Below are 22,259 nucleotides of genomic sequence, written 5' to 3' on the forward strand. Positions count from 1 at the left end.
CTTCCTAGGCCTCGATTCCATATACCCCTTGGAGAACTCAGGCCACAAACACCAAAGGCTGTTCAGATTCTGGAGTAAGCCCGACATCAGAGCCAGCTTCAGTAAGCCAAACAGAGTCACTGTTCCCAGCAAAGAGCTGCGGAGGGTCGAAGTCAGAAAAGGAACGCCTGCACTGGAGAGGCCCAGCAGCACCTCCGTGCGGTGGCCGGGCGGAAGGAGGCACAGGAGGACAGTGGCAGAGGGCGTAAACACCGAGTGCTGGCAGGCTGGCCCAGGGCTGAGTTCAAGGAGAAGGACAAGAAACGAGGTTGTACAGCTCTGTTTCCAGATCCCATCTGTGACCGAGACCCAGGGTGTCTGCGGAGATGGGTGAGCAACTCCCGTAAACCATCAGGCTTTCGCAAACTACTGCTCTGCAGAACTCCGGCAACTGGGTTACCATCTGCTGCCATCTGAGATGCCAAAAAAGTAAGGCTACATGACAAATATTAGTGGATGTGTAAGTGTGAACTGTGTGCAGACGCTTTCGTATTCTGTAATAACGCAGTATTGAACGTGACCCTTCAGTATTTCTTTCAATAAAAACTTTTTTGAGATGTGATGCTGTTATCTATTTAACTCCAGGAGGTCAGGTCCTATGGGCTTCAAAATAAACCATCCTGAATTCAACAAGTCTAAATTTTAAAAAAAAAAAAAAAAAAAAAGGAAGCAGCCTGACGTGATCAGCCCTGGAGAGCAGCACCACACGGCCTCGAAAGAGGGCCTGGCTGCACGTGATGGGGAGTTCGAAAAGTCGGCAATCCGTCAGCTCTTCAACAAGCAGAGCCCTCCCGCCACAAAGCTTCCCAGATGCACCTGAGACCCGTATCACTTGCAAGGCAGGAATACGGACGCTGACGTGAGAAGGGTACCCCAGGTGCAGCCCGCTACCTTCAGGAGATCTGAAATGTTCCAGTCAAAACGATGGTATGTGGACACTGCTCAGAGGCGAACACGCAGGAAAGGCAGACAGCTAGGAAGCCCCCCACCCTGCCCAAAGCGGGTGACGGCGGCCGGCGCCGAGGGCGAGCAGGGCTGCGGCACCGGCAGCGCTCCAATGCTTTGCCTGGGTAAGGCTTGCACGCGTGTTTGTTCCGTAATTTTTGGTGAAATCATGCACTTCTGTGCACTTTCCTATGTATTACATTTCAAAACATGTTTTAAATCTATCTTCCTTTCAGCAATATCCACATACAAAGTCACACTATATAATTGTATTTTAATAGCCCAAAAATATCTGAGCTTTGGCGCAAACTCAAGTGTAAACTCTCCAATTGTACACGTCTTTTCATGTTTAAAAACTATGTAGGGAAGCTCAATCTCAGTTTTACGTATACTCTGATTTACAGGCAAATAAAACATTTACTATTGAAAAATTACTGGAGGAAATGATTATCATATCACAACAATTAGGATGGAACTTCAACCTAATGATTTGGACATATAAACATAAAAAGAATTTAAAAATTGAAATTCAACTGATAGAAAAAGTATAATTATCCGATTAGCCTAAAGCAAGTATCGATCTCGTGCATAAAAACAGAACCAATCCATTGCTACACAGGATGGAGAACAAAATCACTGTTTCCTTCTTACCTTTTAAAGTCAGAGAGCAAATGCCTATTTGGAATTTCAAACGTTACGCAGTCAAAAGGCAGAAAAGTACGAAGGGCAACTCAGCACATAAGCGAGCTACGCCGAGGAAAGCATCATGGTAATTACGAGACCGCTGAGAGGATAAAGGGAGGACCCTGGCGGCAGGCTCGGAGAAAGGAGGGGAAAGGACCTACTCACGACACCCACAAAGAAAGGACAAGTTAAGCCTAAAATATTGGACCACTAGAGCGAGTAGAGACTCCTCAAGACAAGGCAATGTCAGGCAGAGAGGTGCCCACGCTGCCTTCTGCCGCCCAAGACACAACCCGTGTTAAGTCCCCCCCAGTGAGCTCAGTGTGGAAGCAACAACTGCCGGCGAGTCCCAGCCCCAAAGACGTAACGGCACTCAGGCCAGGCCCCCTACAAAAGACATACGGTTTCTGAGCTCAGTCGTGAGGATGTGCTTTGCGGCGATCAGAAGCTCCTTCCTGAGGTGGGCGGTCTCTGCTGGACAATTTGAAAGTAACTGTAACATCCCTTTTACCATCTGCTGAGAGTACTTCGTCACCAGCTCCTGCAAAAATGAGGAAAACAACAGTGACACTGATTGATGTGTATTGAGAAAACCCAAAATCTACACACTTTTAAAAAAATTCAATGACACTAAGCTTGGCTCAAAGGACTCCCTGAGAGTAACAAACAGGCTTACTAAACAAGTGCCACACACCAGCTGTTAACGGTACACGCACACGGCCACACCAGCAGGATGGTTAGCTGCGCAAACGGCAGTCCCTCACACAGTGGGACTACGGATGTCTGCTCCGTACTTTACTGCATCCTCCCAGCTCTCAGCGACAAATGCGATGACTTTGGTATCGAGGGGGAGGAATACTGAAGTTAAAGTGAAACAGAGGCTCCTCACTCAGTCACCCCATCAACGCGAGGCCCAAATGACCCAGGAGACACGCTCAGTCAACTCAGACTGAGCTCTAGTCACAGTCTCTTCCAGTGCTGTAGGAAGGCGGCTTGCCACACAGACTCAAGCTGACCGAAAATCTGAGTAGGGGGTACACCTAACTCAAACTTTTAAGCCCCATCCATGTTCCAATTTCAGTGCCGGACAGGGCCTGGGGCTGGGAGGAGGAAGTGGACTACAAATGTACAAAGGAAAATTCTGCGGGGTGAAGAAACGTTCTGTATTTTGATGTGTTGGTGGTTACCAATTGTAGGCATTTGTCAACTGACCTACAATTCACCTATAAAGGGGAACTCTACTGCATGTAAATTATATCTTAGCAAACCTAACTTCCAACAAAGGTCAAAGAACTCACCTGGTAAATTCTGATGATGTAAGCTAAAAACGACAATGTTTTAATCTGAGCAGCAATAAAGTCAGCATACAACTCCTTGTTGTAAAGCTTATGTTGCCTGAATGAGAAATGAGTAAAATTTACAACATTAGCCTAGAACGACTGAGCCCACCAGTTCCATTTCTACACAGACGAGAACACCACGGCAGCAACGACACGCACCCTACGCTCTTACGCAGTTCCAAGCAACACAAAGCGCTCGGAGGCATACGGCAAGCGGGTCTGCAGCCATCCCACACGGCCCCAGTGGGCACCCCACAAAGCCACTCAGCCAGCAGACGGCATTGGGGCACCTGTCTGCCCAATGAAGGAGCCCGTGCTAGGGCCACCGGGGCTGTTCGAGCTGATTCACCCTCAGATCCTGCCCTCAAATGACTCAGAGCCACGTAGGCTACAAGTCAAGAAAGCAAGTGACAAAGGTCTTAGGAGGAATGCTGCCAACTCTGAGAAAAAGCTTCACTGCGAGAATGACGATGGTTCACCTAGTCTGTGGTGGAGAGCGATAGGTGGGGGAAATGGAAGAAAATAATGAAGGTGAAGAACATTCTGCCCTGGCTGCTGTGGCTCAGTGGACTGAGTGTTGGCCAGCGAACCAAGGGTCACTGGTTCGATTCCCAGTCAGAGCACATGCCTGGGTTGCGGGCCAGTAGGGGGCTCACAAAAGGCAACCACACATTGATGTTTCCTTTCTCTCTCTCCCTTCCCCCCTCTCTAAAAATGAGTAAAATATTAAAAAAAAAAAAAAAAAAAAAGAACATTCTAGCACTCATGCGGAAAAGAATGGCAAGAACAAAGAATGGCTTGAAGGTGAGAACAACCTGGTGATCCCACAGAGAAGTGAGTACAGTAATGCCTAATGATAGCTCCAAATTTACAAGACACCACAAAGCAAGGTATTAGCTCATCCTCTCAAATTAAGAAACTGTCACTATCATCGTTGAAACACAAGTTCAAAGAGTGAACAATACATACGCTTTTACCAAAATTTTGCCACTTGAAATTTTTCTGGCTTACAAATGTCACCAGCAAGTGTATTCTGACTGGGAATAAAGCACCGCGACAGGTGGCTACGCCGCTGTCCGAGGGAGCCTTACCTGGCTTGCACAGACACCTGGATTGCGATGGTGTTCATGATCAAGGGCACGAACTCTGCGACGACATTGTGGATGTTCAGTTTGTAGAGCTACAAGCAAACAACCAGACTTTCATGCTCTTCCACGTTCTGCCGCAGCAAAATAACTTGGGGCAGCACAGACACTACGGGGGCGTCCCGTCAGCTGGCCTGTGCGGACCCTGCACACCAAGGTGCCGTTATATGTGAACTCTGCCATGAAAGCAGCAGCCAAAACCCAGGAAACGTACCTGATACATTAAAACAACAATAATGGGCAATTCCGCCAGCACTTTCAGGGACAGAGATCCTCTTGGAATAATGGAATGCTGTAAGAGAGCAACAAGCAGGGCCGCGGTCACCCCATGGCAGCGCACCCGCCACGCAGCACCGCCCGCCCAGACAGAAGGAGGGGAAAGCGCTGGCGCACCTGTGTGCGAATCTGTAGGGAAAGATCCACATTATCCTTAAAACCAAGTGGAAGATTTAAAGAGAGGTTTTTATATTTTCCAATGTAGCCCCCTATAGTAAATAACTTGGGGAAAATTTTTCAAAACTTAAAAATTCAAATCATGTGAGAAAAATTTTAAATTAGTGTCTATTATTTTACTTTAAAGAACAAAGCAAAAAGGGCACATTTACCAAGTTTTGTTCAAAAATACTTAGAAACAGAAAATGGTTACAATAAATATAAGAAAAAGTTTAATAGTGTTAATATGTAAGAATTCATACATAAAACAGGCCTGGCTGGTGTGGCTCAGTCAGTGGATTGAGCGCCAGCCAGCCTGCGAACCAAAGGGTCACAGGTTCGACTCCCAGTCAGGGCACAGGCCTGGGTTGCAGGTCAGGTCCCCAGTAGGGGGCGTGTGAGGCAACCACACATTGATGTTTCTCTCCTCTTTCTCCCTCCCTTCCCCTCTCTCTAAAATATAAATAAGTAATCTTTAAAAAGACTTTTTTTAAAGTCACCATCTCTTTATTTCCTTCTGCCAAGCAGAGCGGCGGGGACGGGCACAACGCGAAAGGGCGGAGGAGACTCACCGTCCTCGTCTCGCTGTCCTCGCGCTCAGGACTGACCTTCACGGCCACCGTAGTGATCATGCCAACCGTTTCCGGGGGCGGTACTGTGTTCTCAGGGACCACCTGAGGGTTCTCAAAGTAGCGGTTCTGCACGAAAACAAGAGAAGTCCTTTCCCTCGGGGCAAACACAGCGGCCCTCGGTGAGCCAGACACTGACGAGGGGGGACGAAGCCTCAAGGACTTGCTGCCCCTCCCTGGCCGGGACACCATGACACGCGTGCGGACTACATTACTACATCAGCGCAGCCGGAAGAGGGGCCCAACCCTTCGGCGGCAGGAAACTCGGGGCGCGTCCCTATGGATTTAACTTCCCAAAGAGTCTCCTGGGCGGAGCTCCGAGAGGGTACCCAGAAGCAGAGACCAGAGGTGTTTTCAACACCCTCGGTGCTCAAGGGAATCTGGACCCCACGTCCAGCAAAACGGCCTCTTAGGAAAACCTCTGACTGAAGCTGCGGGTGACGCAGCTCAGAAGGTAATTATCAGAATGATAAATCAGAGTGACTCATCGATCAACCTAGATTCTGATCGTCAAGAAGCACGACCTGCGCTACAATTAGCACCCCCCAATCCCTTCAACCCACGTGCTCCAAATCAATTTTAAGTAATGCATTCAACGAATATTAAACCGTACCACTACTTTTGGAAGCTCCTTGTAAATCTGCTTCACAAAATCCAAAAAATGATGAATCTAAAGGAAAAGACAGTATGAGAAAGTTATAAACAGAAAATGCTTACAATAAATAAGAAAAATGTTGGTAGTCTTAATACACAAGAACTCTTAAACAGTTAAGGAAAATGTCAGATCCAAATTACAAACTGGCAAGGAATGTTGAAAAAAACATGCCCCGGCTGGTGTGGCTCATTGGGCTGAGCGCCGGAAGTGACCCGGAAGGTCGGCCTGTGACCCGGAAGGTCGCCAGTGCAATTCCCGGTCAGGGTACTGCCCGGGTTGCGGGCCAGTAGGGGGCGTGTGAGATGCAACAGCATGTCGATGTTTCCCTTTCTCCCTCCCTTCCCTTCTGTCTATAAATAAATACATCTTAAAAAAAAAAAATTTTTTTTAAACAGTAACACTTTTGACCTAGTAATTCTAGGTTGACAAACCCAGTCTATGAAGTAATTTGAACTAGAAACAGATATTCATTAATAGTCAAAAAAATAAAATTTTCTGAAATAACTCTAAATGTCTAAAACCAAGGGCTCCGATATGTAAAAGTACTATCATCCATTAAAAATTAACTTTATAAAGAATTTTTTATTGAAAAATGCTTACATATGTGAAGGGAACGATCGGGACATAAAATGTCACATATGGGACTACAGTCATTATGTAGAAGATGTTACACATGCACAGGGTGGGAAAAGGAAGGGAAATCCGTATTGTCTTTAAGATGGAAGGAATTGTATTTCATTGTTATGCTTCCAATTTCCCAATATTCTACACCAGGCATTACCTAAGCTCACCATCACAGAAGACACTATTAGCTATTGCTGACAGAGTGTTTAATATTCACTCCACAGCTGCTGAGCACTGTGCTAAGAACTGTTAACTTTCCATTTAACTCTTCAAGCTGTCTTTGAGGATGTACTGTGAGTGTCCCCACTTCGCAGAGAAGGCTCCAATGGGCCAGAAGTTTACCCCGTGTCACACAGCTTCCGAGCTGCGGAGCTGACGTTCAAACCCGGCTCTGCCTTCAGAACCCACAGCGCAGCCCTCGTTCATCACGAGATGACCGGCGCCTCCCGGCCTATCGGGCATGTCTGAGAGCCAGAGAACGCGCAGGGCCCTGCCAGTCTGGTGGGGGGCACGTGCCGGCACCCACAAACCCGGAGACATTCGCATACACACGCGAAACAGAAAAGTGACCGCTGACCCCCGCGCAGGACCTCCCCACACAGGCTGTGGGTTCCACGCTCGCACGCAGCGCACTCCGCCAACACTCCGGGAACTGAAGCCGCCGGCAGCACCCCAGAGCCCGCGACAGAACACTTACCTCCTGCGTGATGGCGGGCCGGAACTGTTTGTGCAGCTCAATGATTATTCGCAGGCAAATAAGAACGTTTTCTTCATTTTCCGTCTTAAAAAAAAAAAAAAAAATTTAAAGAGTTACAACTCTGAAGACTTATTTTAACCTAAGGATTAAAGCCTATTTTCTAAGCTTTTTTCTATAAACACACACTCCGTCAGCCAACTTAGACTTGATCTGTTGAGGAGTCCTTGAACCACAGAACACAACTGCCCAAACAGGCAGCTCCCATGGTCTTGGGTGGGCCACCTGAAGGGCAGCCCACCACGAGGTCTCCACAGTACCACTCTGACAGATGAGGGGACTGGCGTGTGTGGCAAGTCACACCAGGAACTGAGGTCTGAAAGTACTGCCGAAAGAATGAGCAGTTACTGAGTACCCCCCTGTACCGGACTGAGCCAACCGCTTCACTCGCTCTAAGTGGGGGGCCCCACCCACACTGCACCTCCCCGGAGGCTCTTGCTCTGGGAATACCAGCACCGGGGCTGACAGGGCACCGCTAACACTGAGAGGTGGGATCTGATTCCAACTCTCCCCCTCCCAAGTTCGCCTTTCCAAGGGGCCCAGGGACACAACAGAATTCTAAACCCATCAAGACTAAGAACAGCAAGAAAGTAAGTTTAGAGGTTAACTTTACAAGTACCAGGCAGATTAGCCCCAAGAATTTGAGAAATTCTTTGTGAGGCTGTACGGCTGCCTGACACACGCAACACCAGAAAGCACAAAGCCGAAGAACCCTGCTCTGAGAGTGCTGGCCACCATCCAAGGCATTTTCAGGGATTCCCACCATGCAGAGTCAAGTGTTCAGTGACTCAAAAAAAAAAAAAAAAAGAGCCTGCAATTAAAATTAATAACCTTTCAGAGTAATGTGGCAGGCAAAGTGGGGGAAAATAGACATTGTGAATCAGAACTTCAGTGAAAGGGAAACAGCTGTATAACACTGGAATTTACGTTAAGAAAATCATTGAAAGTTTTGAATATGGCAAAATAACAAGAATTCTCCAAAGGTTACCTCGAGAAAGCGAAACATCACAGACAAGACATTTTTCGTATGAGGACGAAGATGTTCATTGGTTGGTATTCTATGAATTATTTCAAGAACTAGTTTCCGCAGTTGCTAGTGAGGGAAAAAAAAACAGAAACGTAAATATGAAACCCTTGCAAGGGTTCCAAAGTAGCCCTCCTGCACTCTCCAGGTGTCACCCCGCTGTGTGGGCCCCGCACTGCGCACTGGTAACCCCCGACCACGGCGCGGGTCCCGCTGTGGAAACACTCCTGCAAATTACCGCAGTGTAATTCACAGCATGTACTGCGAATCGTCACTTCCGGTCCTTCCACCAGGGCGCACCAAACCAATCAAGCACGTCCCATTTTTCCCCTTTCACACCTTACCTCAGGCAGACAGGGCACTAGGGTATGAGTGTGGAGGGCACTTACGAGTAAAGAGCGAAATGACAAAGGGAACTTCATTGAGATCTCTGTCTACAATCTCAGTTTAGCTCCTATGATGTTCTCTCCAATTACTCTAGACCCAAGGACTAATTTCATCATAAACTGTACTGAGATTTCATGATTCCGTCTACGGAGCTCACAAGAAAAAAGTAGATCGACTATATATACATATATATATATATATATATATATACACATACATATACACACCCATACATATCCATACACATGCATACACACATACGTATACGTATACACCTACATATATATACATATACCGATACATATATGTATACGTACACAGATACAGATACAGATTCATAGATCTTGAACTAGTACAACATAAAAATGCTTCATTTAGCCCTGGCCGAGTAGCTCAGTTGGTTAGAGCATCAACCAGATACACCAAGGTTGCAAGTTTGATCCCAGTCAGGGCACATAAAAGAATCAACCAATGGCCCTGGCTGGTGTGACTCAGTGGATTGAGCAACAGCCTGTGAACCAAAGGGTCGCCAGTTCAATTCCCCAGTCAGGGCACATGCCTGGGTTGCAGACAAGGTCCCCTGTAGGGGGCGCACAAGAGGCAAACACATTGATGTCTCTTCCCCTCCCCCCTTACTCTCTCTCTAAAAATAAATAAAATTTAAAAAAATGATGTGATGGACTGCTTTAAAAAAACGATGACGCCCTGGCTGGTGTAGCTCAGTGGATTGAGTGCAGGCCTACAAACTGAAGGGTCGCTGGTTCGATTCCCAGCCAGGGCACATGCCTGGGTTACAGGCCAGGTACCCAGTTGAGGGCACATGAGGGGCAACTACACATTGATGTTTCTTTCCCCCTCTCTCTCTCCCTTACACTCTCTCTAAAAATAAATAAAATTTTAAAAAATGATGTGATGGACTGCTTTAAAAAAACGATGACGAGAGAGTAAGAAGCGTGGGTGGGGATAGAGGTAAAACAAAACTGGCCATGATTACAAGAATTGAAATGAGTAAGGGTAGAGTTTGGACAACGGGTATGGGGAGAATCAAAGGACCACTGTTCCTCCTTTTGCACATTTTCCTATCCACATAATAAACAGGGCACACACGTCAAAGTCAGCAGACGTGAAAAATTAAAACTGTAAAAGAGCGGGACTTGACAAGATAAAACAGACACTTAACTGAGAAGGCAAAGGCCTTGGGCACAGTCACCCTTGTGTGACAAAACCTCTTCCATTTTTAAGTGGAACCACAGGATTTTTTTTAGTTGCCTCAATCCTACCACACGCTAATTTTTCCTCATTGATATTTTTAAACAGATTACCTGGGCTGGTTTCTCCTGAAGAAACTGAACTTCTCCATCTTGCAGAAATGTAAGAAATCGAGGGATGATATGTTCCAGGAATGTAGAATATTGAGGAGATGACGTTACATTCTAATTATGCAAAAATAAAAGAAACCCCCATTACATTTGTGTACATATTTTCATTTCAAATTTACATAGTATTACAATAAACTGAAAAGAATATAAAACATTTTACCAGTCAACAGTAATTTTTAATACTTTTAGCTGCTATGGTGATAACGTAGTTTTAAATTTATTAGGATAATCGTTGCCTCTGAAACCTAATCCAAGAGAACTGAATGCTAAAATTCACTGCTGAAACCAGAAACACTAGCGCTGCGGAAAACGGTGAACTTGGGGCCAGTTCCAGGCTGGCTCCGCCACACCAAGCACGAGACCCCTGAGACGTCACTTAGCTTCCAGAGCTGAGCTTCTTCCCGTGAGAAAAGAAGAGCTGAAACAGACTGACACCTTTTTCCAATCTAAAAATCTAACTTATTAATTAGGTCTAGATGAATTAGATTATAATCCAATCTAATCCATTATCTATCTTGGCACTAATTGTAAAAGGAAAATAGGAAATGAAAGTATGCTTTTGAGTAAAATGGCTACTTGAGCAGGATTACTAGCCTCTGTGCCACAGCGACCCCACCTGTTAAGAAAGGGTCCCATCTGCTCTGGCCAGGGGTCGGGGGCCGCGGCTCCGCTGGCTGAACATCGTCCTGTACACCAAAAGGTCGCAGGTGCCATCCCCAGTCCAGGCACAGGCGGGAGGCCACCAATAGCTGTTCCTCTCCCTCGCTCTTTCTCTCTCTCTCCCACCCCACCTCCTCCCTCTCCCTCTAAAGTCAATGAACATATCCTCAGGTGAGGATTAAAAATAAAAAGAAGGGATAGTATTTCCTGCCTTATGGGATCATGCAAACGTTACAGGAATTAATACATACAAAGCGCACAGCAGCGTGTACAGTGAATGCTCCATAAATACCGTTAGCATCCACACAGCACCTGTGTGCTAAGTACATCCTGTGCTATATGCTTCCCATGTTTCTCACCGGGCCTCACCACAGCCCTCAGGTAAACATTCTGCCCACTTCACAGAGAAAGAAAGGGGCCCGGAGAGGTTAAAAACTTGCTGAATGTCAGAATCAAAAGTTTTAGAAGAGGATTCAAATTCAGTCCTCTCCTACTTTTCCTCCTTTTTTAAAGTCTCACCGGCTTATTTAACAAACAGGCCAGAAGCTCCTATCAGGTGCTCAGTGGAGATAAAATGATCAAGACAGTGTGCAGTTCCTGCCCTCCAGGGTGGGGGAGCCGGCAGTGTGCTGGAGAAGACAGAGATCAGAAGAAAACTGACAATGTGACAAAGGAATGTCTAACATTCCTTTACGTTAGAACCACGTGGAACGTAGTTTACGGACAGAACCGACTGCAGAGACCACCTTCCTGCAGAGGTGATGTTTATACCACGGCACGGAAGGCCACTGGCACTTAACCATGCGAACAACTGCAAAAAGAAGAGGGCTCTAAGGAGAGCATATGCAAAGGCACAAAATTATGAGAAAGTGTCAGGGTAAAAGGCACTAAAATCTTCACGAGTCAGAGAAGCCAGCGAGACGCCGCATCTGGGCAGTGAAATCTAGGTGTCTGGGGCCCAGGCACCGATCTGGACTCGGGGCTGTCGACGAGGTAAGGCCATCTCACAGGAGGCCTTATGGACTCATAAAGGAACAAACAGAGGACCCGAGGAAACCAGAGAAGACGGTGGCGTCGCAGCGGCGCTGCAACTCTTGGAATGCGCACCTGCACATCCGCACCTGCACATCCGTCTCCCGGGCCACGCAGGCGACAGCCTGAGGAGGCCCCCCCACCCCCCGCCCCCAGCCTAGACCACGAGAGACACTCCAGGAGCTGTGCAGTGCCTCAGCAGCCTCTCCACACGCAACCAGACTGTGAACTCACTGGGGACGAGAACTCTGTTTCTGGACAAGAAAAAGCTAAAGAGTTCAGCACCACCAAGGCAGTATTACAAGAAATGATAAAGGGATTCCTTTAAAAAGATTTTAAAAAGGTGAAAAACATGAATAATAAAATGGCAATAACCACATGCCTATCAATAATGAAACGCTCTAATCAAAATGCAGAGTGGCTGGCTAGGTGAGAAGATGAACCCACACATACGCTCCCTGCAGACGGGAAGACAGAGGAAGGAGAGAGATGGAGAAAGATATTTGGGAGGCTAGACTTCCAGGCAAGATGGAGGCGTAGGTAAACACAGCTCACCTCTTCACCCAAGCACATCAAAATTACAACTAAAACATACAACCATCACTCAGAACTGCCAGAAATCAAGCTGAATGAAGTCTGACGAGTACGCAATTAAAGAAACGACGTGCATCCAGACTGGTAGGAGGAGCGAAGGTACGGAATGGGCTGGTCCCATATCCTCATGTGGTGGATAAAAATTCGGGAGGGATATCTTGGAAGCAAGGAGTCTCAGCCCCACACCAGGCCCCCCAGCCCAGGGTTCCAGGGCCAGGAAGGTAAGTCCCCACAACTTCTGACTGCAGAAGCCAGCGGGGATTAAATTGGTAGAAGAAACTCTAGAGTCCCAAGCAGTTCCTTTTAAAGAACTCACATACGGAATTACTCAGTTCACTCTCTGAGATCCAGGACCAGGGTAACAGCTTAAAAGGCACCAGTGGCATATGGCGAGGAACTGAAGTGTCAGGAATCAAGGTGAGCAGAGGCCATTGTCCATTTCGGAGCCCTCCACCCACAGTGCCAAGAGCCAGCACACACAAGAGCCATCTCTGAGACTCCATCAACCTGGCTAACACTGTTTGCCCGGCCCTGGAGACCCCCAGAGACTCCATCCCTCTCAATTTAGGGGCCCACCCAAACCGTTAACACGGCTTTTCCATATGAATGGCTAGTCTTGGCTCAAGCTTCACAGCTTCCTAAATCCTCTCAAAGAGGCCCAGCACTAGCAACAGCCAGGCTAGATTCACAGCTTGGCTCTGCCTGGGAATCTCCAAGTTCAGCACCAGCAGCAGCCATCCCACACTCCTTTACAGCTCATGCCAGGTGGACTCGGGCAGAACACAGGTGGGGGCTGACCTTGGCCTGCACCACCCAGGAAACCCCAGAGCCTGTGTACCCAGTGGACAGCTGTAGGCCACATCGAGGCACAACCGTGGAAGGCAGAGGTTGGTGGTCAGTGGCCACAGCCAGTCCTCACAGCTGACTGGCCTGGGTAAATCCCTCCCACTGACCTGCCAACAGCAACCAAGGCTCAACCACAAGAGGAGGGAGTACTCAGTCCACACAAAGGGCGCACCTTGAGTACCCAGCATGGGTGATAGGGGAGGCTGTGCCACTGGACCCTACAGGACACCTACTACATTAGGCCACACTACCAAGACAGGGAGTCACAGCAGCTCTACCTAACACACAGAAACAAACACAGGGAGGCTGCCAAAACAAGGAGACAAAGAAACATGGCCCAAATGAAAGAAAGATGAATCTCCAGAAAAAGAACTAAATGAAATGGAGACAAGCAATCTACCAGATGCAGAGTTCAAAACACTGGATACAAGGATGTTCGAGGAACTCAGTGAGGACCTCAGCAGCATAAAAAAGATCCAGTCAGAAACAAAGGATGTACCAATTAAAATAAAGAACAATTTACAGGGAAACAACAGTAGAGTGGATAAAGCTGAGAATCAAAGCAATGATTTGTAACATAAGGAAGCAAAAAAACAACCAATCAGAACAACAACAAGAAAAAAAGAATCCATGCTCTGGCTGGTGAGGCTCAGTGGACTGAGTGCCAACCTGCAAATCAAAGGGTTGCGGGTTCAATTCCCAGTCAGGGCACATGCCTGGGTTGCAGGCCAGGTTCCCAGTAGGGGGCACATGAGAGGCAACCACACATTACTGTTTCTATCCCTCTCTTTCTCCCTCCCTCCCCTTCTCTCTAAAAATAAACAAATAAAATCTTTTAAAAAAAAATCCAAAAAAAACAAGGATAGTGTAAGCAGCTCTGGGACAACTTCAACCATTTCAACATTCACATCACAGGGGTGCCAGAAGAAGTGAAAAAGCAAGAAACTGGAAATCTATTTGAAAAAAATAAGGAAAAAAAACTTTCCTAATTTGGTGAAGGAAATAGACATGCAAGCCCAGGAAGCACAGAGAGCCCAAACAAGACAGATGCAAAGAGGGCCAGTCCAAGACACACCATAATTAAAATGCCAAAGGTTAAAAGATACAAGGAGAATCTTAAAAGCAGCAAGAGAAAAGCAGTTAATTACCTACAGGGGTGTCCCCTTAAGACCGTCCATTGATTTCTCAAAAACATTTTCCAGGCTAGAAGGGATGGGCAACAAATACTCAAAGTTATGAAAAGCAGGGACCTACAGCCGAGATTGCTCTACCCAGCAAAGCTATTATTTAGAATCGAAAGGCAGATAAAGAGCTTCCCAGACAAGAAAAATCTAAAGGAGTTCATCATCACACCATTATTATATGAAATGTTAAAGGGAGTTATTTAAGAAAAACAAGATCAAAACCACGACAATAACAATAAACTGGCAATAAATACATATCTATCAACAAATGAATCTGAAAAACAAACTAAGCAAACAAGAAGAAGTGCCAGAGTCATAGATATGGAGAGCATTTTCACCATTGCCAGAGGAGAGTGGGGTGAGGGGATTAGGAAGCACAAACAGGTAGTTACAGGGTAGCCATGGGGATGTAAAGTACAGCGCAGGAAGTGAAGGAGCCGAAGAACTCACAGGCATGACCCACGGACACGAACGATGGCGAGGGGATTCCCTGAAGGGACCCAAGGGGGAAATACTGGGACAACTGTAGTGGCATAAACAATAAAAAGTAATTTTGAAAAAGAAAAATATCATGGAAATGTAAACAAGCAAAAACTGGGTAGCAAAACTTATTATCAGACAAAATAGTCTTTGAACGAGACTGTAACAAGAGACAAAGAAGGACTCAGCAATTCTACTTCTGGGTATTTACCCAATAAAACCCAAACACTAGATCAGAAAGTTCATTGTAGCATTATTTAAAACAGCCCAAATACGGAAGCAATCTGACAAGTAGATAAAGAAGCTGCGCTACACATCTGCGATGGAGTATTACTCAGCCATAAAAAAATTAAAAAATGAAATCTTACCATCTGCGACAACATGGATGGACATAGAGGGCATTATACTGAGTGAAATACGTCAGAAACAGAAAGACAAACACCGTATAACTTCGCTTATACATGGAACCTAGGAAACAAATTAAACCCACAGACAAAACAAACTCGTAGACACAGAGAATATGTTAACGGCTGCCAGGTGGGAGTGGGGTTGGGAGGACAGGGGGAAAAGGAGATGGAATAAGAGGTGCAAACTGCCCGTTACAGAAGCAGGCACGGGGTTGCAGAGTGCAGCACAAGGAATGCGGTCACTAATCCTGTAATAACTATGTGTGACAGCCCACGGGCACTGGACTTGCTGCGGTGACCACCTGGTAAGTTAATAAATGCCTAGTCACTAGGCTGGATACCTGAAACTAATGTAATACCCTGTGTCAACTATAACAGAAGAAAAACAAAAAATTATTTTAAAAAACTGCTCGTCACCTTTTATCCCCAAAGCCTAAAACTTTACGAAACACTCATATTCAGGGATTTAAGGGAGAGGGCTAAGCCTCACACTGAAGTATTATCAGGATTATCCAGGAATCAAGCTCGCCTGCACAGCAGCCCTACCAACCAGTGATTCTATAGCCTTCAAAACACCGGAGAGCCAAGTTTCTCCCCTAAGAAAGGCTCATTAAACAAGCTGTCCAGTTATTCTGCCAGTATTTTAACTCGGCCCCGAGCTTTTTGACCCATGTGAATTTTTCAGTGACTTCTAACTCCACAGTGTCCTTATTGCCTGCCCTAAAAGATGGCCCACATAATACTTAGTCTAAAATCTTATCACTGCGTGGTTAGTGACATGAATTTCTAAGACTCCTGAAATCATCAGTATTTTTTTCTCAATTTCATTCACTTCACTTAAATATTTTTTCTGGGATGGCAGTAACGGTAATTTAAAATCCCCGAGTGATGGTCATCCCAGTACTTAATTCCTTGAGAGACGTAGTCAGCTGAATTTAAGGCAAATGTCTATGCCGTGCAGACTTCAAAAGTTACTTTTTGGAAAAACCCAAGTATCCTGCTTCAGCAACTTTTAATTCTGCTAATTTAATCAATACATCTGAGACCAAAGCCAGGAACGGACTTAACTGTCAGACACTAAACGGGAGACAAAGAGATCAGACACCCAACCGGAGAGCCCCAGGCCCACCCGCACTCAGCGGCCTGGCTGGCGTGCTTGCTCCTGCAGGTTCACACACTGCTCCACTCCGTGGTGGCTTCAGCCTCTCACACAGCCCTGTCAGGGCGCCCGTTCTCTCCTACAGGTTCTTCCAATATAATGCAGGATGCAGCCCGGCCAGATACCTCAGTTAGTTAGCACGTTGTCCTGACAGGCCAAGTTTGCAGGTTCTATCCTCGGTCAGAGCACATACAAGAATGGACCAATAAATGCATAAATGAGAGAGACTCAAAAATCGATGTTTCTCTCTCTCTCAAATGAATAATTTATTTTAAAAAACGCAGAATGCAGGACTTTTTCTACACCCCACCTTTTTTCTTGGGCTTTTTTTTTCCTGTGTCTAACAATATGCATTAGCAGCTTGGGAAAAAGAGCAGCTCTTTAGCTTAATCTCTAAATTATCTCGGGATTTTTTTTTTCCAGCTCAGTTTAAGTCAGCAAGTCTATGAAAACAACGATTTAAAAAAAAAAGAGAACGAGCCCTGGCTGGTGTGGCTCAGTGGACTGAGCACCCGCCTGCGAATCGCAAGGTCACTGGTTCGATTCCCAGTCAGGGCACTTGCCTGGGTTGCTGGCCAGGTCCCCAGTTGGGGGCGAGTGAGAGGTAAAGGATCGGTGTATCTCTCGCACATCAATGTTTCTCTTCCTCTCTCCCTCCCTCCCTTCTCCTCTCTCTAAAACTAAATAAGTAAAATACTTTTTAAAAAAATGAAAATACTGTCCATTACTACAGATACTAGGGTATCTGGTTGAATCCCACTAGCATTTATTTAATGTTTGCTAATTCAAATGACCAGGCCAGAGACTGGGAAATATTTCATCTACTGTTCTTAATCACATTGCGAAAGGTTTCATAAGTCCCACGTTAAAAATAAGACACGTGACTGTCTAGCTGCCTAGGAGACTGAACGGCACCATGTTAACTACAAAGTTGGACAAAACGCGAGGACAGTTTTCAGGTGCTGGACGAAAGGCGGTGGAAGACTATGACCTCCAAGGGAAGGGGAATTCACAAGCTGGGCCCAGGGTCACCAAGCCTCTCTGCAGGACTTGCGCTCAGCAGGCTGGAGCCCGAAGAGATCGTGGTAGTCCTGCAGAGCAACCACCAGAGGGCAGCCCTGCAGGCAAAGCCCCAGAGAAAAAGGAGCTACAGGACAGGGGTGAGTATGGTCTCCCATGGATCCTTGAGACCTTGCCTGAGGGATGAGCTCCTTATACAGGTAAGGTAGCGTAAGACTACCTGAGGCTTAACAGAGTGGCAGCTTTGGGGCTAAGACATGACGGGAGACACCAGAGTTCTAGCAAAATTAGGGGATGCTGGGTCTGACCTAGCCACAGCGCAGACCTTACACCTCAATAACACCCCAGATGTCCAGCTGAAGGAGGGCAATTTCCTGGAGTAAGGACTGTCCTAGACTCCTTCCAATACGTCCTACCTAAATTCAGCCCCTCACCTAACACCTTGGGCTTCCTTCCCATAGGTCCTCCCCACCACTGCACAAAACCAAGACTAGCCAGCGACTGGAATGCCAACTACAATAAAAATATCAACACTCTTCAAAGCGAAGTAACAGAACGTACAGTCCCTACCGTTCGCAATGTCCACTGTACAATCAAAACCTACCAGACGCAAGCAAGCAGGACAGTGTGACCCAGTCAACAGAAACCAACTTTTATAGCGTCCAAGTGTTTGCGTAACAAGCTTTAAAGCAGTCATTATAAATATGTTCAAATAAAAGGAAAATATGGTCTTAATAAATATTCACAGGAAATATATCTGCAGAGAAGTGAAACCTCTCAAGAACCAAATGAAATTCTGTAACTGAAACTACAACAGAAATTTTTAAATACTAAAACTAAATATATATAAATTGAATTTTAAAAATAACATCCCAGCAGATTGGAGATGGCCAAAAAAGTCAATGAACCTGAAAGCAGATCACTAGAAATTATCCAATCTAAAACACAAAAAAGAAAAAAATTCAGGTGACCTGGCTGGTAGCTCAGTGGATTGAGTGCCAGTCTGTGAACCAAACGGTCAATGGTTCAATTCCCAGTCAGGGCACGTGCCTGGGCTGTGGATCACAACCAATCAGCAACAATCGATGTACCTCTCACATCGATGTTTCTCTCCCTTTCTCCCTCCCTTCCCCTCTCTCTAAAAGTAAATAAATAAAATCTTTTTTTAAATTTAAAAAATGTTAACCAAAACCAAAGCACCTATCCATAGTATGAAAAAGCTGGACAACACTGTGTAAAAACTTTCAAGCTTCAATTTTAAAATACAATAGATTACATTAACAGAAATAATATTTTTGGAGTAACTAGTGAAAAGATTGACAGAGAAGCAACAGGAAAGCTCACGAGAGTACTTACCTCAAAATGAAAAGCATAAAATATAAAGATCATACCTCGAAATTTTCACTAACTTCTTGCATCATTTTTAACTTGGTTTCATCAGCTGTAAAAGGACAAAACAAATCATCAGATAATTGAAATTACGTTTAAGAAGTCCCTAAAATTACTGGATTGACTACGAGAAGCAATCAGATCTTATCAGTTTGACTGTCACGGTCCAACAGAAGGCACGTAACTAGTTCCCTACAACCAGTCACACACATTCACACTCCCAGACCCGCACACACCCGTGCACACACACATGTGCCTCTTTGGGGCTCCAGCGAGTAATGCTCATCACTTTGCTTCTCCACAAGGCAGGGAAAGAGGAAATTAGGATAACGGCAACATTACTATTTATCTCCATGTGTACATTCTTTGAAGTGAGATGCATGAGTCACACTAATGCATTTCTTAATGAGAAAAAAGTTTCAACTCACGGGTATTTACATCAGTGAGAGCTGCCACAAACTGAAGGTATTTTTTCATCAGAGTGGTTTGGTCAACCACAGTGGCCCCTTGTGTTGCAACGAATGCCATTTTTCTATTGATCTAGCTTACTTCTCAAGAGAAAAGTATCAGGTCCATGAGTTCACCCAGCCTATGAAAAGAAATATATAAATTAGCCAGTTTATTTTTTTTTAAGATTTTATTTATTTTTAGAGAGGGGAAGGGATAAAGAGAGGGAGACAAACATCTATGTGTAGTTGCCTCTCGCACGCCCTCTCCTGGAGATCTGGCCCACAATCCAGGCACGTGCCCTGACTGGGAATCCAACCAGCGACCCTTTGGCTCTCAGGTATGCACTCAATCCACTGAGCCCCACCAGCCAGGGCTAAATTAGCCAATTGATTAAGGGCACAAGCTCATAATCTCTACAAAAACCCTACCTAAATGCCTCCATTTATCTAAGTATTTTTGCATTAATCCAGAAGACACTATTCCCTCTGCTTTTTAAAAATTAAAATTTACCTAAATCCATTTTACCTATTAATTTCTAAACATGATTTTTCTATCATGTTTAGAAATGGAAGGAAAGATGCTTTTCCATCCTTCCATATTTCCTTTTTTCACTAGGCCAGGGGTCAACAACGTTCATATTCTCTCTATTAAAACAGAGACAGACAGTAAATATTTTAGGCTTTGTGGCCATGAAGTCCGTCACAACTACGCCGCCAGACACCACATAAATGATCAACAGTAGCTATGATCCAGTATTTTACTTCTGGACACTGAAATTTCAACTTCACCTAATTCTCACATGTCACGAAACATTACTTTTGACTTTTTCCCAGCCATTTAAATCATGGAGAAACCATTCTCAGCTCACGGGCTGTATAAAAACAGGCATCAGGCTGCATCTGGTCAGCTGGCTGAGGTCTGGCCAATTCTGCCCTAGGTCACTTGTTCCCCAACTTCAACGTGCATTAAATCACCAGGTGCCGAACGTGGATTCCCAAGCGAAACCCAGAGACAGTCCTTCAGTGAGCAGCCCAGGAAGCTGCAAATAGTTTGCAGCTGGAATACAGTAGGCATTCAAAAAATTCACAGACTAAACGAATAAATGATCTAAAATAGCATCTCAGTGAGTCACACACAGGCTGTTGACCACACTCTGAGAAACGCCACTTCAGAATGGAAAGTAGAGGGAAACTTAGATTCTATTTCAAAAGCCCTCACAAGGGTCTGCAGAAGCCGGGGCAATTGTTTACCCACCCTCCTTTTATCTACCTTACTCCAGTCTGCCTTAACAGGCAGTTCCCTGACTTAATTTTCTTTCTTCAACAGACACACCAATAACTCTTCTGCAGACCTTTCAAATTTCAAAAGCTTTGCCCTACAGGGTACACTGCCTTGCAGCTCACACTTCTGCCCCCAGCGATGGGTACACCCTGACACCACAAAGCCCCTCTGGCCACTCTCCCAGAACCCCCAAAGCGCTGCTCTGATGCAAAAAGGACACCCACAGCTGCACCACCCCAGCACACACAGCCCACCCCAAGCCCCACTCCTCTGGCTCAAGGCAGGAAAACGCCCAAAAGAGGCCAAAGGAAGGGATTCTGTCGACCTTGCTGGATGACCAGACTAGAGCTTCCTGTTTCAGGTCACACTCCCTCCCCCAAACGCAGAAGGTCCCACACCCCCATCCCCATTCCGGACACACAAGACCCTGGGTCACGGCCTCTTTCTGCCTAAGAAATTTCTAGTCGTCCCCAAATGTCTTAACGGCTCGGACCCCCGTTATCACCGGATTCATCAACTCTTCCCTTTCCGGGGGTCCCGAGGGGCCTGGCTGCGCTTTCCGGCCCGGAAGGGGGGTGGGGTGCCTAAGGTGCGAAAACGTCCCATCCCGCCTATCTGTTGGGGAGTAGCTCGAACGCCCAGGAGGCCCAGCGTCCAGGCCTGGCTTCCATGGAGCCCCTGCGTCCGGACGCAGGTGGAGAGACCCGAGCCCGCTCAGCATCCGCACTGGGGCAAATGGCCCCGCCGCCCGCCGGCCCGTGAGGCGGCGCCGCCGGGCCAGAGGGGGCGCTGTCCTCGCTGCTACCTTCGCTCCGCACGACGAGCCAGGCGGGCCAGGTAGGCGCGTGTAGGCCAGCAGGGGCCCGGCGGGGCGGGGGCACCTCGGGGCAACGGTGCCCAAATCCCACGCTCTACCTTCCCGGGCCCAACGGCCCTCCGCTTCCCTCCTTTTGTCACCGTCCCCAGGCCCCGAGCGCCCGCCTCCCAGGCCGCGCTACGGCAAGCGCCGAGGACCAACGTCCGCGCCGCTAATCCCCCGCCTCCCGCGACTCCAGCAGGAGCAGACAACCGCGCAGCTTGCGGCTGGGGCTGGGTCCCGCGAGAGACTGACGGTCCGGGGCCCAGGTAGGCCGCCCTCTGCCACCCCACGGACCCCACGGAGCCGCCGCGCCCGGAGATCGCCCCACGCCTGCACCGCGTCGCACCCGCGGCAGCCGCCGCGCGAGCTTCCCGGGGCCATTCCGCTCCGCTCCCGCACGTACCCCGAATTCGGCGGCCGGCCTTCCACAGCTCCGACCCGCGACCGCCGACGAAGCACAGACCTCCGCAGAATCGCCGCATGCAGTCCCGCCCCCACTGGAAGCAGGGCCGCCGCGGGAGAAATAGGCTCGGGCGCACCGCCCCCAAATGGGTGCGGCCTGGGCTGGGAGCGGGAGGGGCTGTGCGGCACCTGCGGGCCCTCCCCGCCCTAGAAGCCTCGTCCGCGTGGGCGGAGTCGCCGGCGGGGATGGAGCTGCAGGGAGTTACCTACCACAAGTTTCCTCCGGCTTCTTCTGCCCTAAGTCTACTTGAGACAGCCAGACTCCGCGAGGGTGCGGGAGTGGCGCTCGGCGGCTGCTTCCCGCATGGGCACCTGATGGCGGCGGTCTGGTTCGGGAAGAGGCCACCCCTGAACTGAATGTTGTAGGCGAGGCGGGGTTTTCTCTCCCCCACCCCACAC

At 47.3% G+C, this 22,259-nt stretch overlaps 1 protein-coding gene and 1 non-coding gene across 8 annotated transcripts in view; both read right to left on the reverse strand.

The window, feature by feature from the left end:
• The window catches only part of TRRAP (transformation/transcription domain associated protein), a 115,287-nt gene extending 93,337 nt beyond the window's left edge, over nucleotides 1–21,950 (reverse strand). For 6 of the 7 annotated variants that reach the window (XM_053912291.1, XM_053912290.1, XM_053912292.1 and 3 more), the window contains exons 1-12: nucleotides 21,802–21,950; nucleotides 19,237–19,397; nucleotides 18,811–18,860; nucleotides 9,981–10,091; nucleotides 8,236–8,340; nucleotides 7,191–7,274; nucleotides 5,828–5,884; nucleotides 5,158–5,283; nucleotides 4,368–4,445; nucleotides 4,100–4,188; nucleotides 2,967–3,063; nucleotides 2,071–2,209 (exon numbers count right to left, since the gene is read on the reverse strand). In XM_053912291.1, the coding sequence (XP_053768266.1) occupies nucleotides 2,071–2,209; nucleotides 2,967–3,063; nucleotides 4,100–4,188; nucleotides 4,368–4,445; nucleotides 5,158–5,283; nucleotides 5,828–5,884; nucleotides 7,191–7,274; nucleotides 8,236–8,340; nucleotides 9,981–10,091; nucleotides 18,811–18,860; nucleotides 19,237–19,336 (1,036 nt within the window). In that variant the 5' untranslated portion in view covers nucleotides 19,337–19,397; nucleotides 21,802–21,950. Of the gene's footprint in view, nucleotides 1–2,070; nucleotides 2,210–2,966; nucleotides 3,064–4,099; nucleotides 4,189–4,367; nucleotides 4,446–5,157; nucleotides 5,284–5,827; nucleotides 5,885–7,190; nucleotides 7,275–8,235; nucleotides 8,341–9,980; nucleotides 10,092–18,810; nucleotides 18,861–19,236; nucleotides 19,398–21,344; nucleotides 21,496–21,801 lie in introns of those variants that run through there. The other variant, XM_053912289.1, reaches the window with a different exon arrangement.
• Nucleotides 18,939–19,108, reverse strand: LOC128779489 (small nucleolar RNA ZL1). Its single transcript, XR_008425462.1, has one exon. It is a non-coding gene; the product is annotated as a small nucleolar RNA ZL1 (small nucleolar RNA).
• Nucleotides 21,951–22,259: the final 309 nt, after the last annotated feature.

This window comes from Desmodus rotundus, chromosome 10, assembly GCF_022682495.2.
Source record: "Desmodus rotundus isolate HL8 chromosome 10, HLdesRot8A.1, whole genome shotgun sequence".
NCBI classification, from domain to species: domain Eukaryota; kingdom Metazoa; phylum Chordata; class Mammalia; order Chiroptera; family Phyllostomidae; genus Desmodus; species Desmodus rotundus.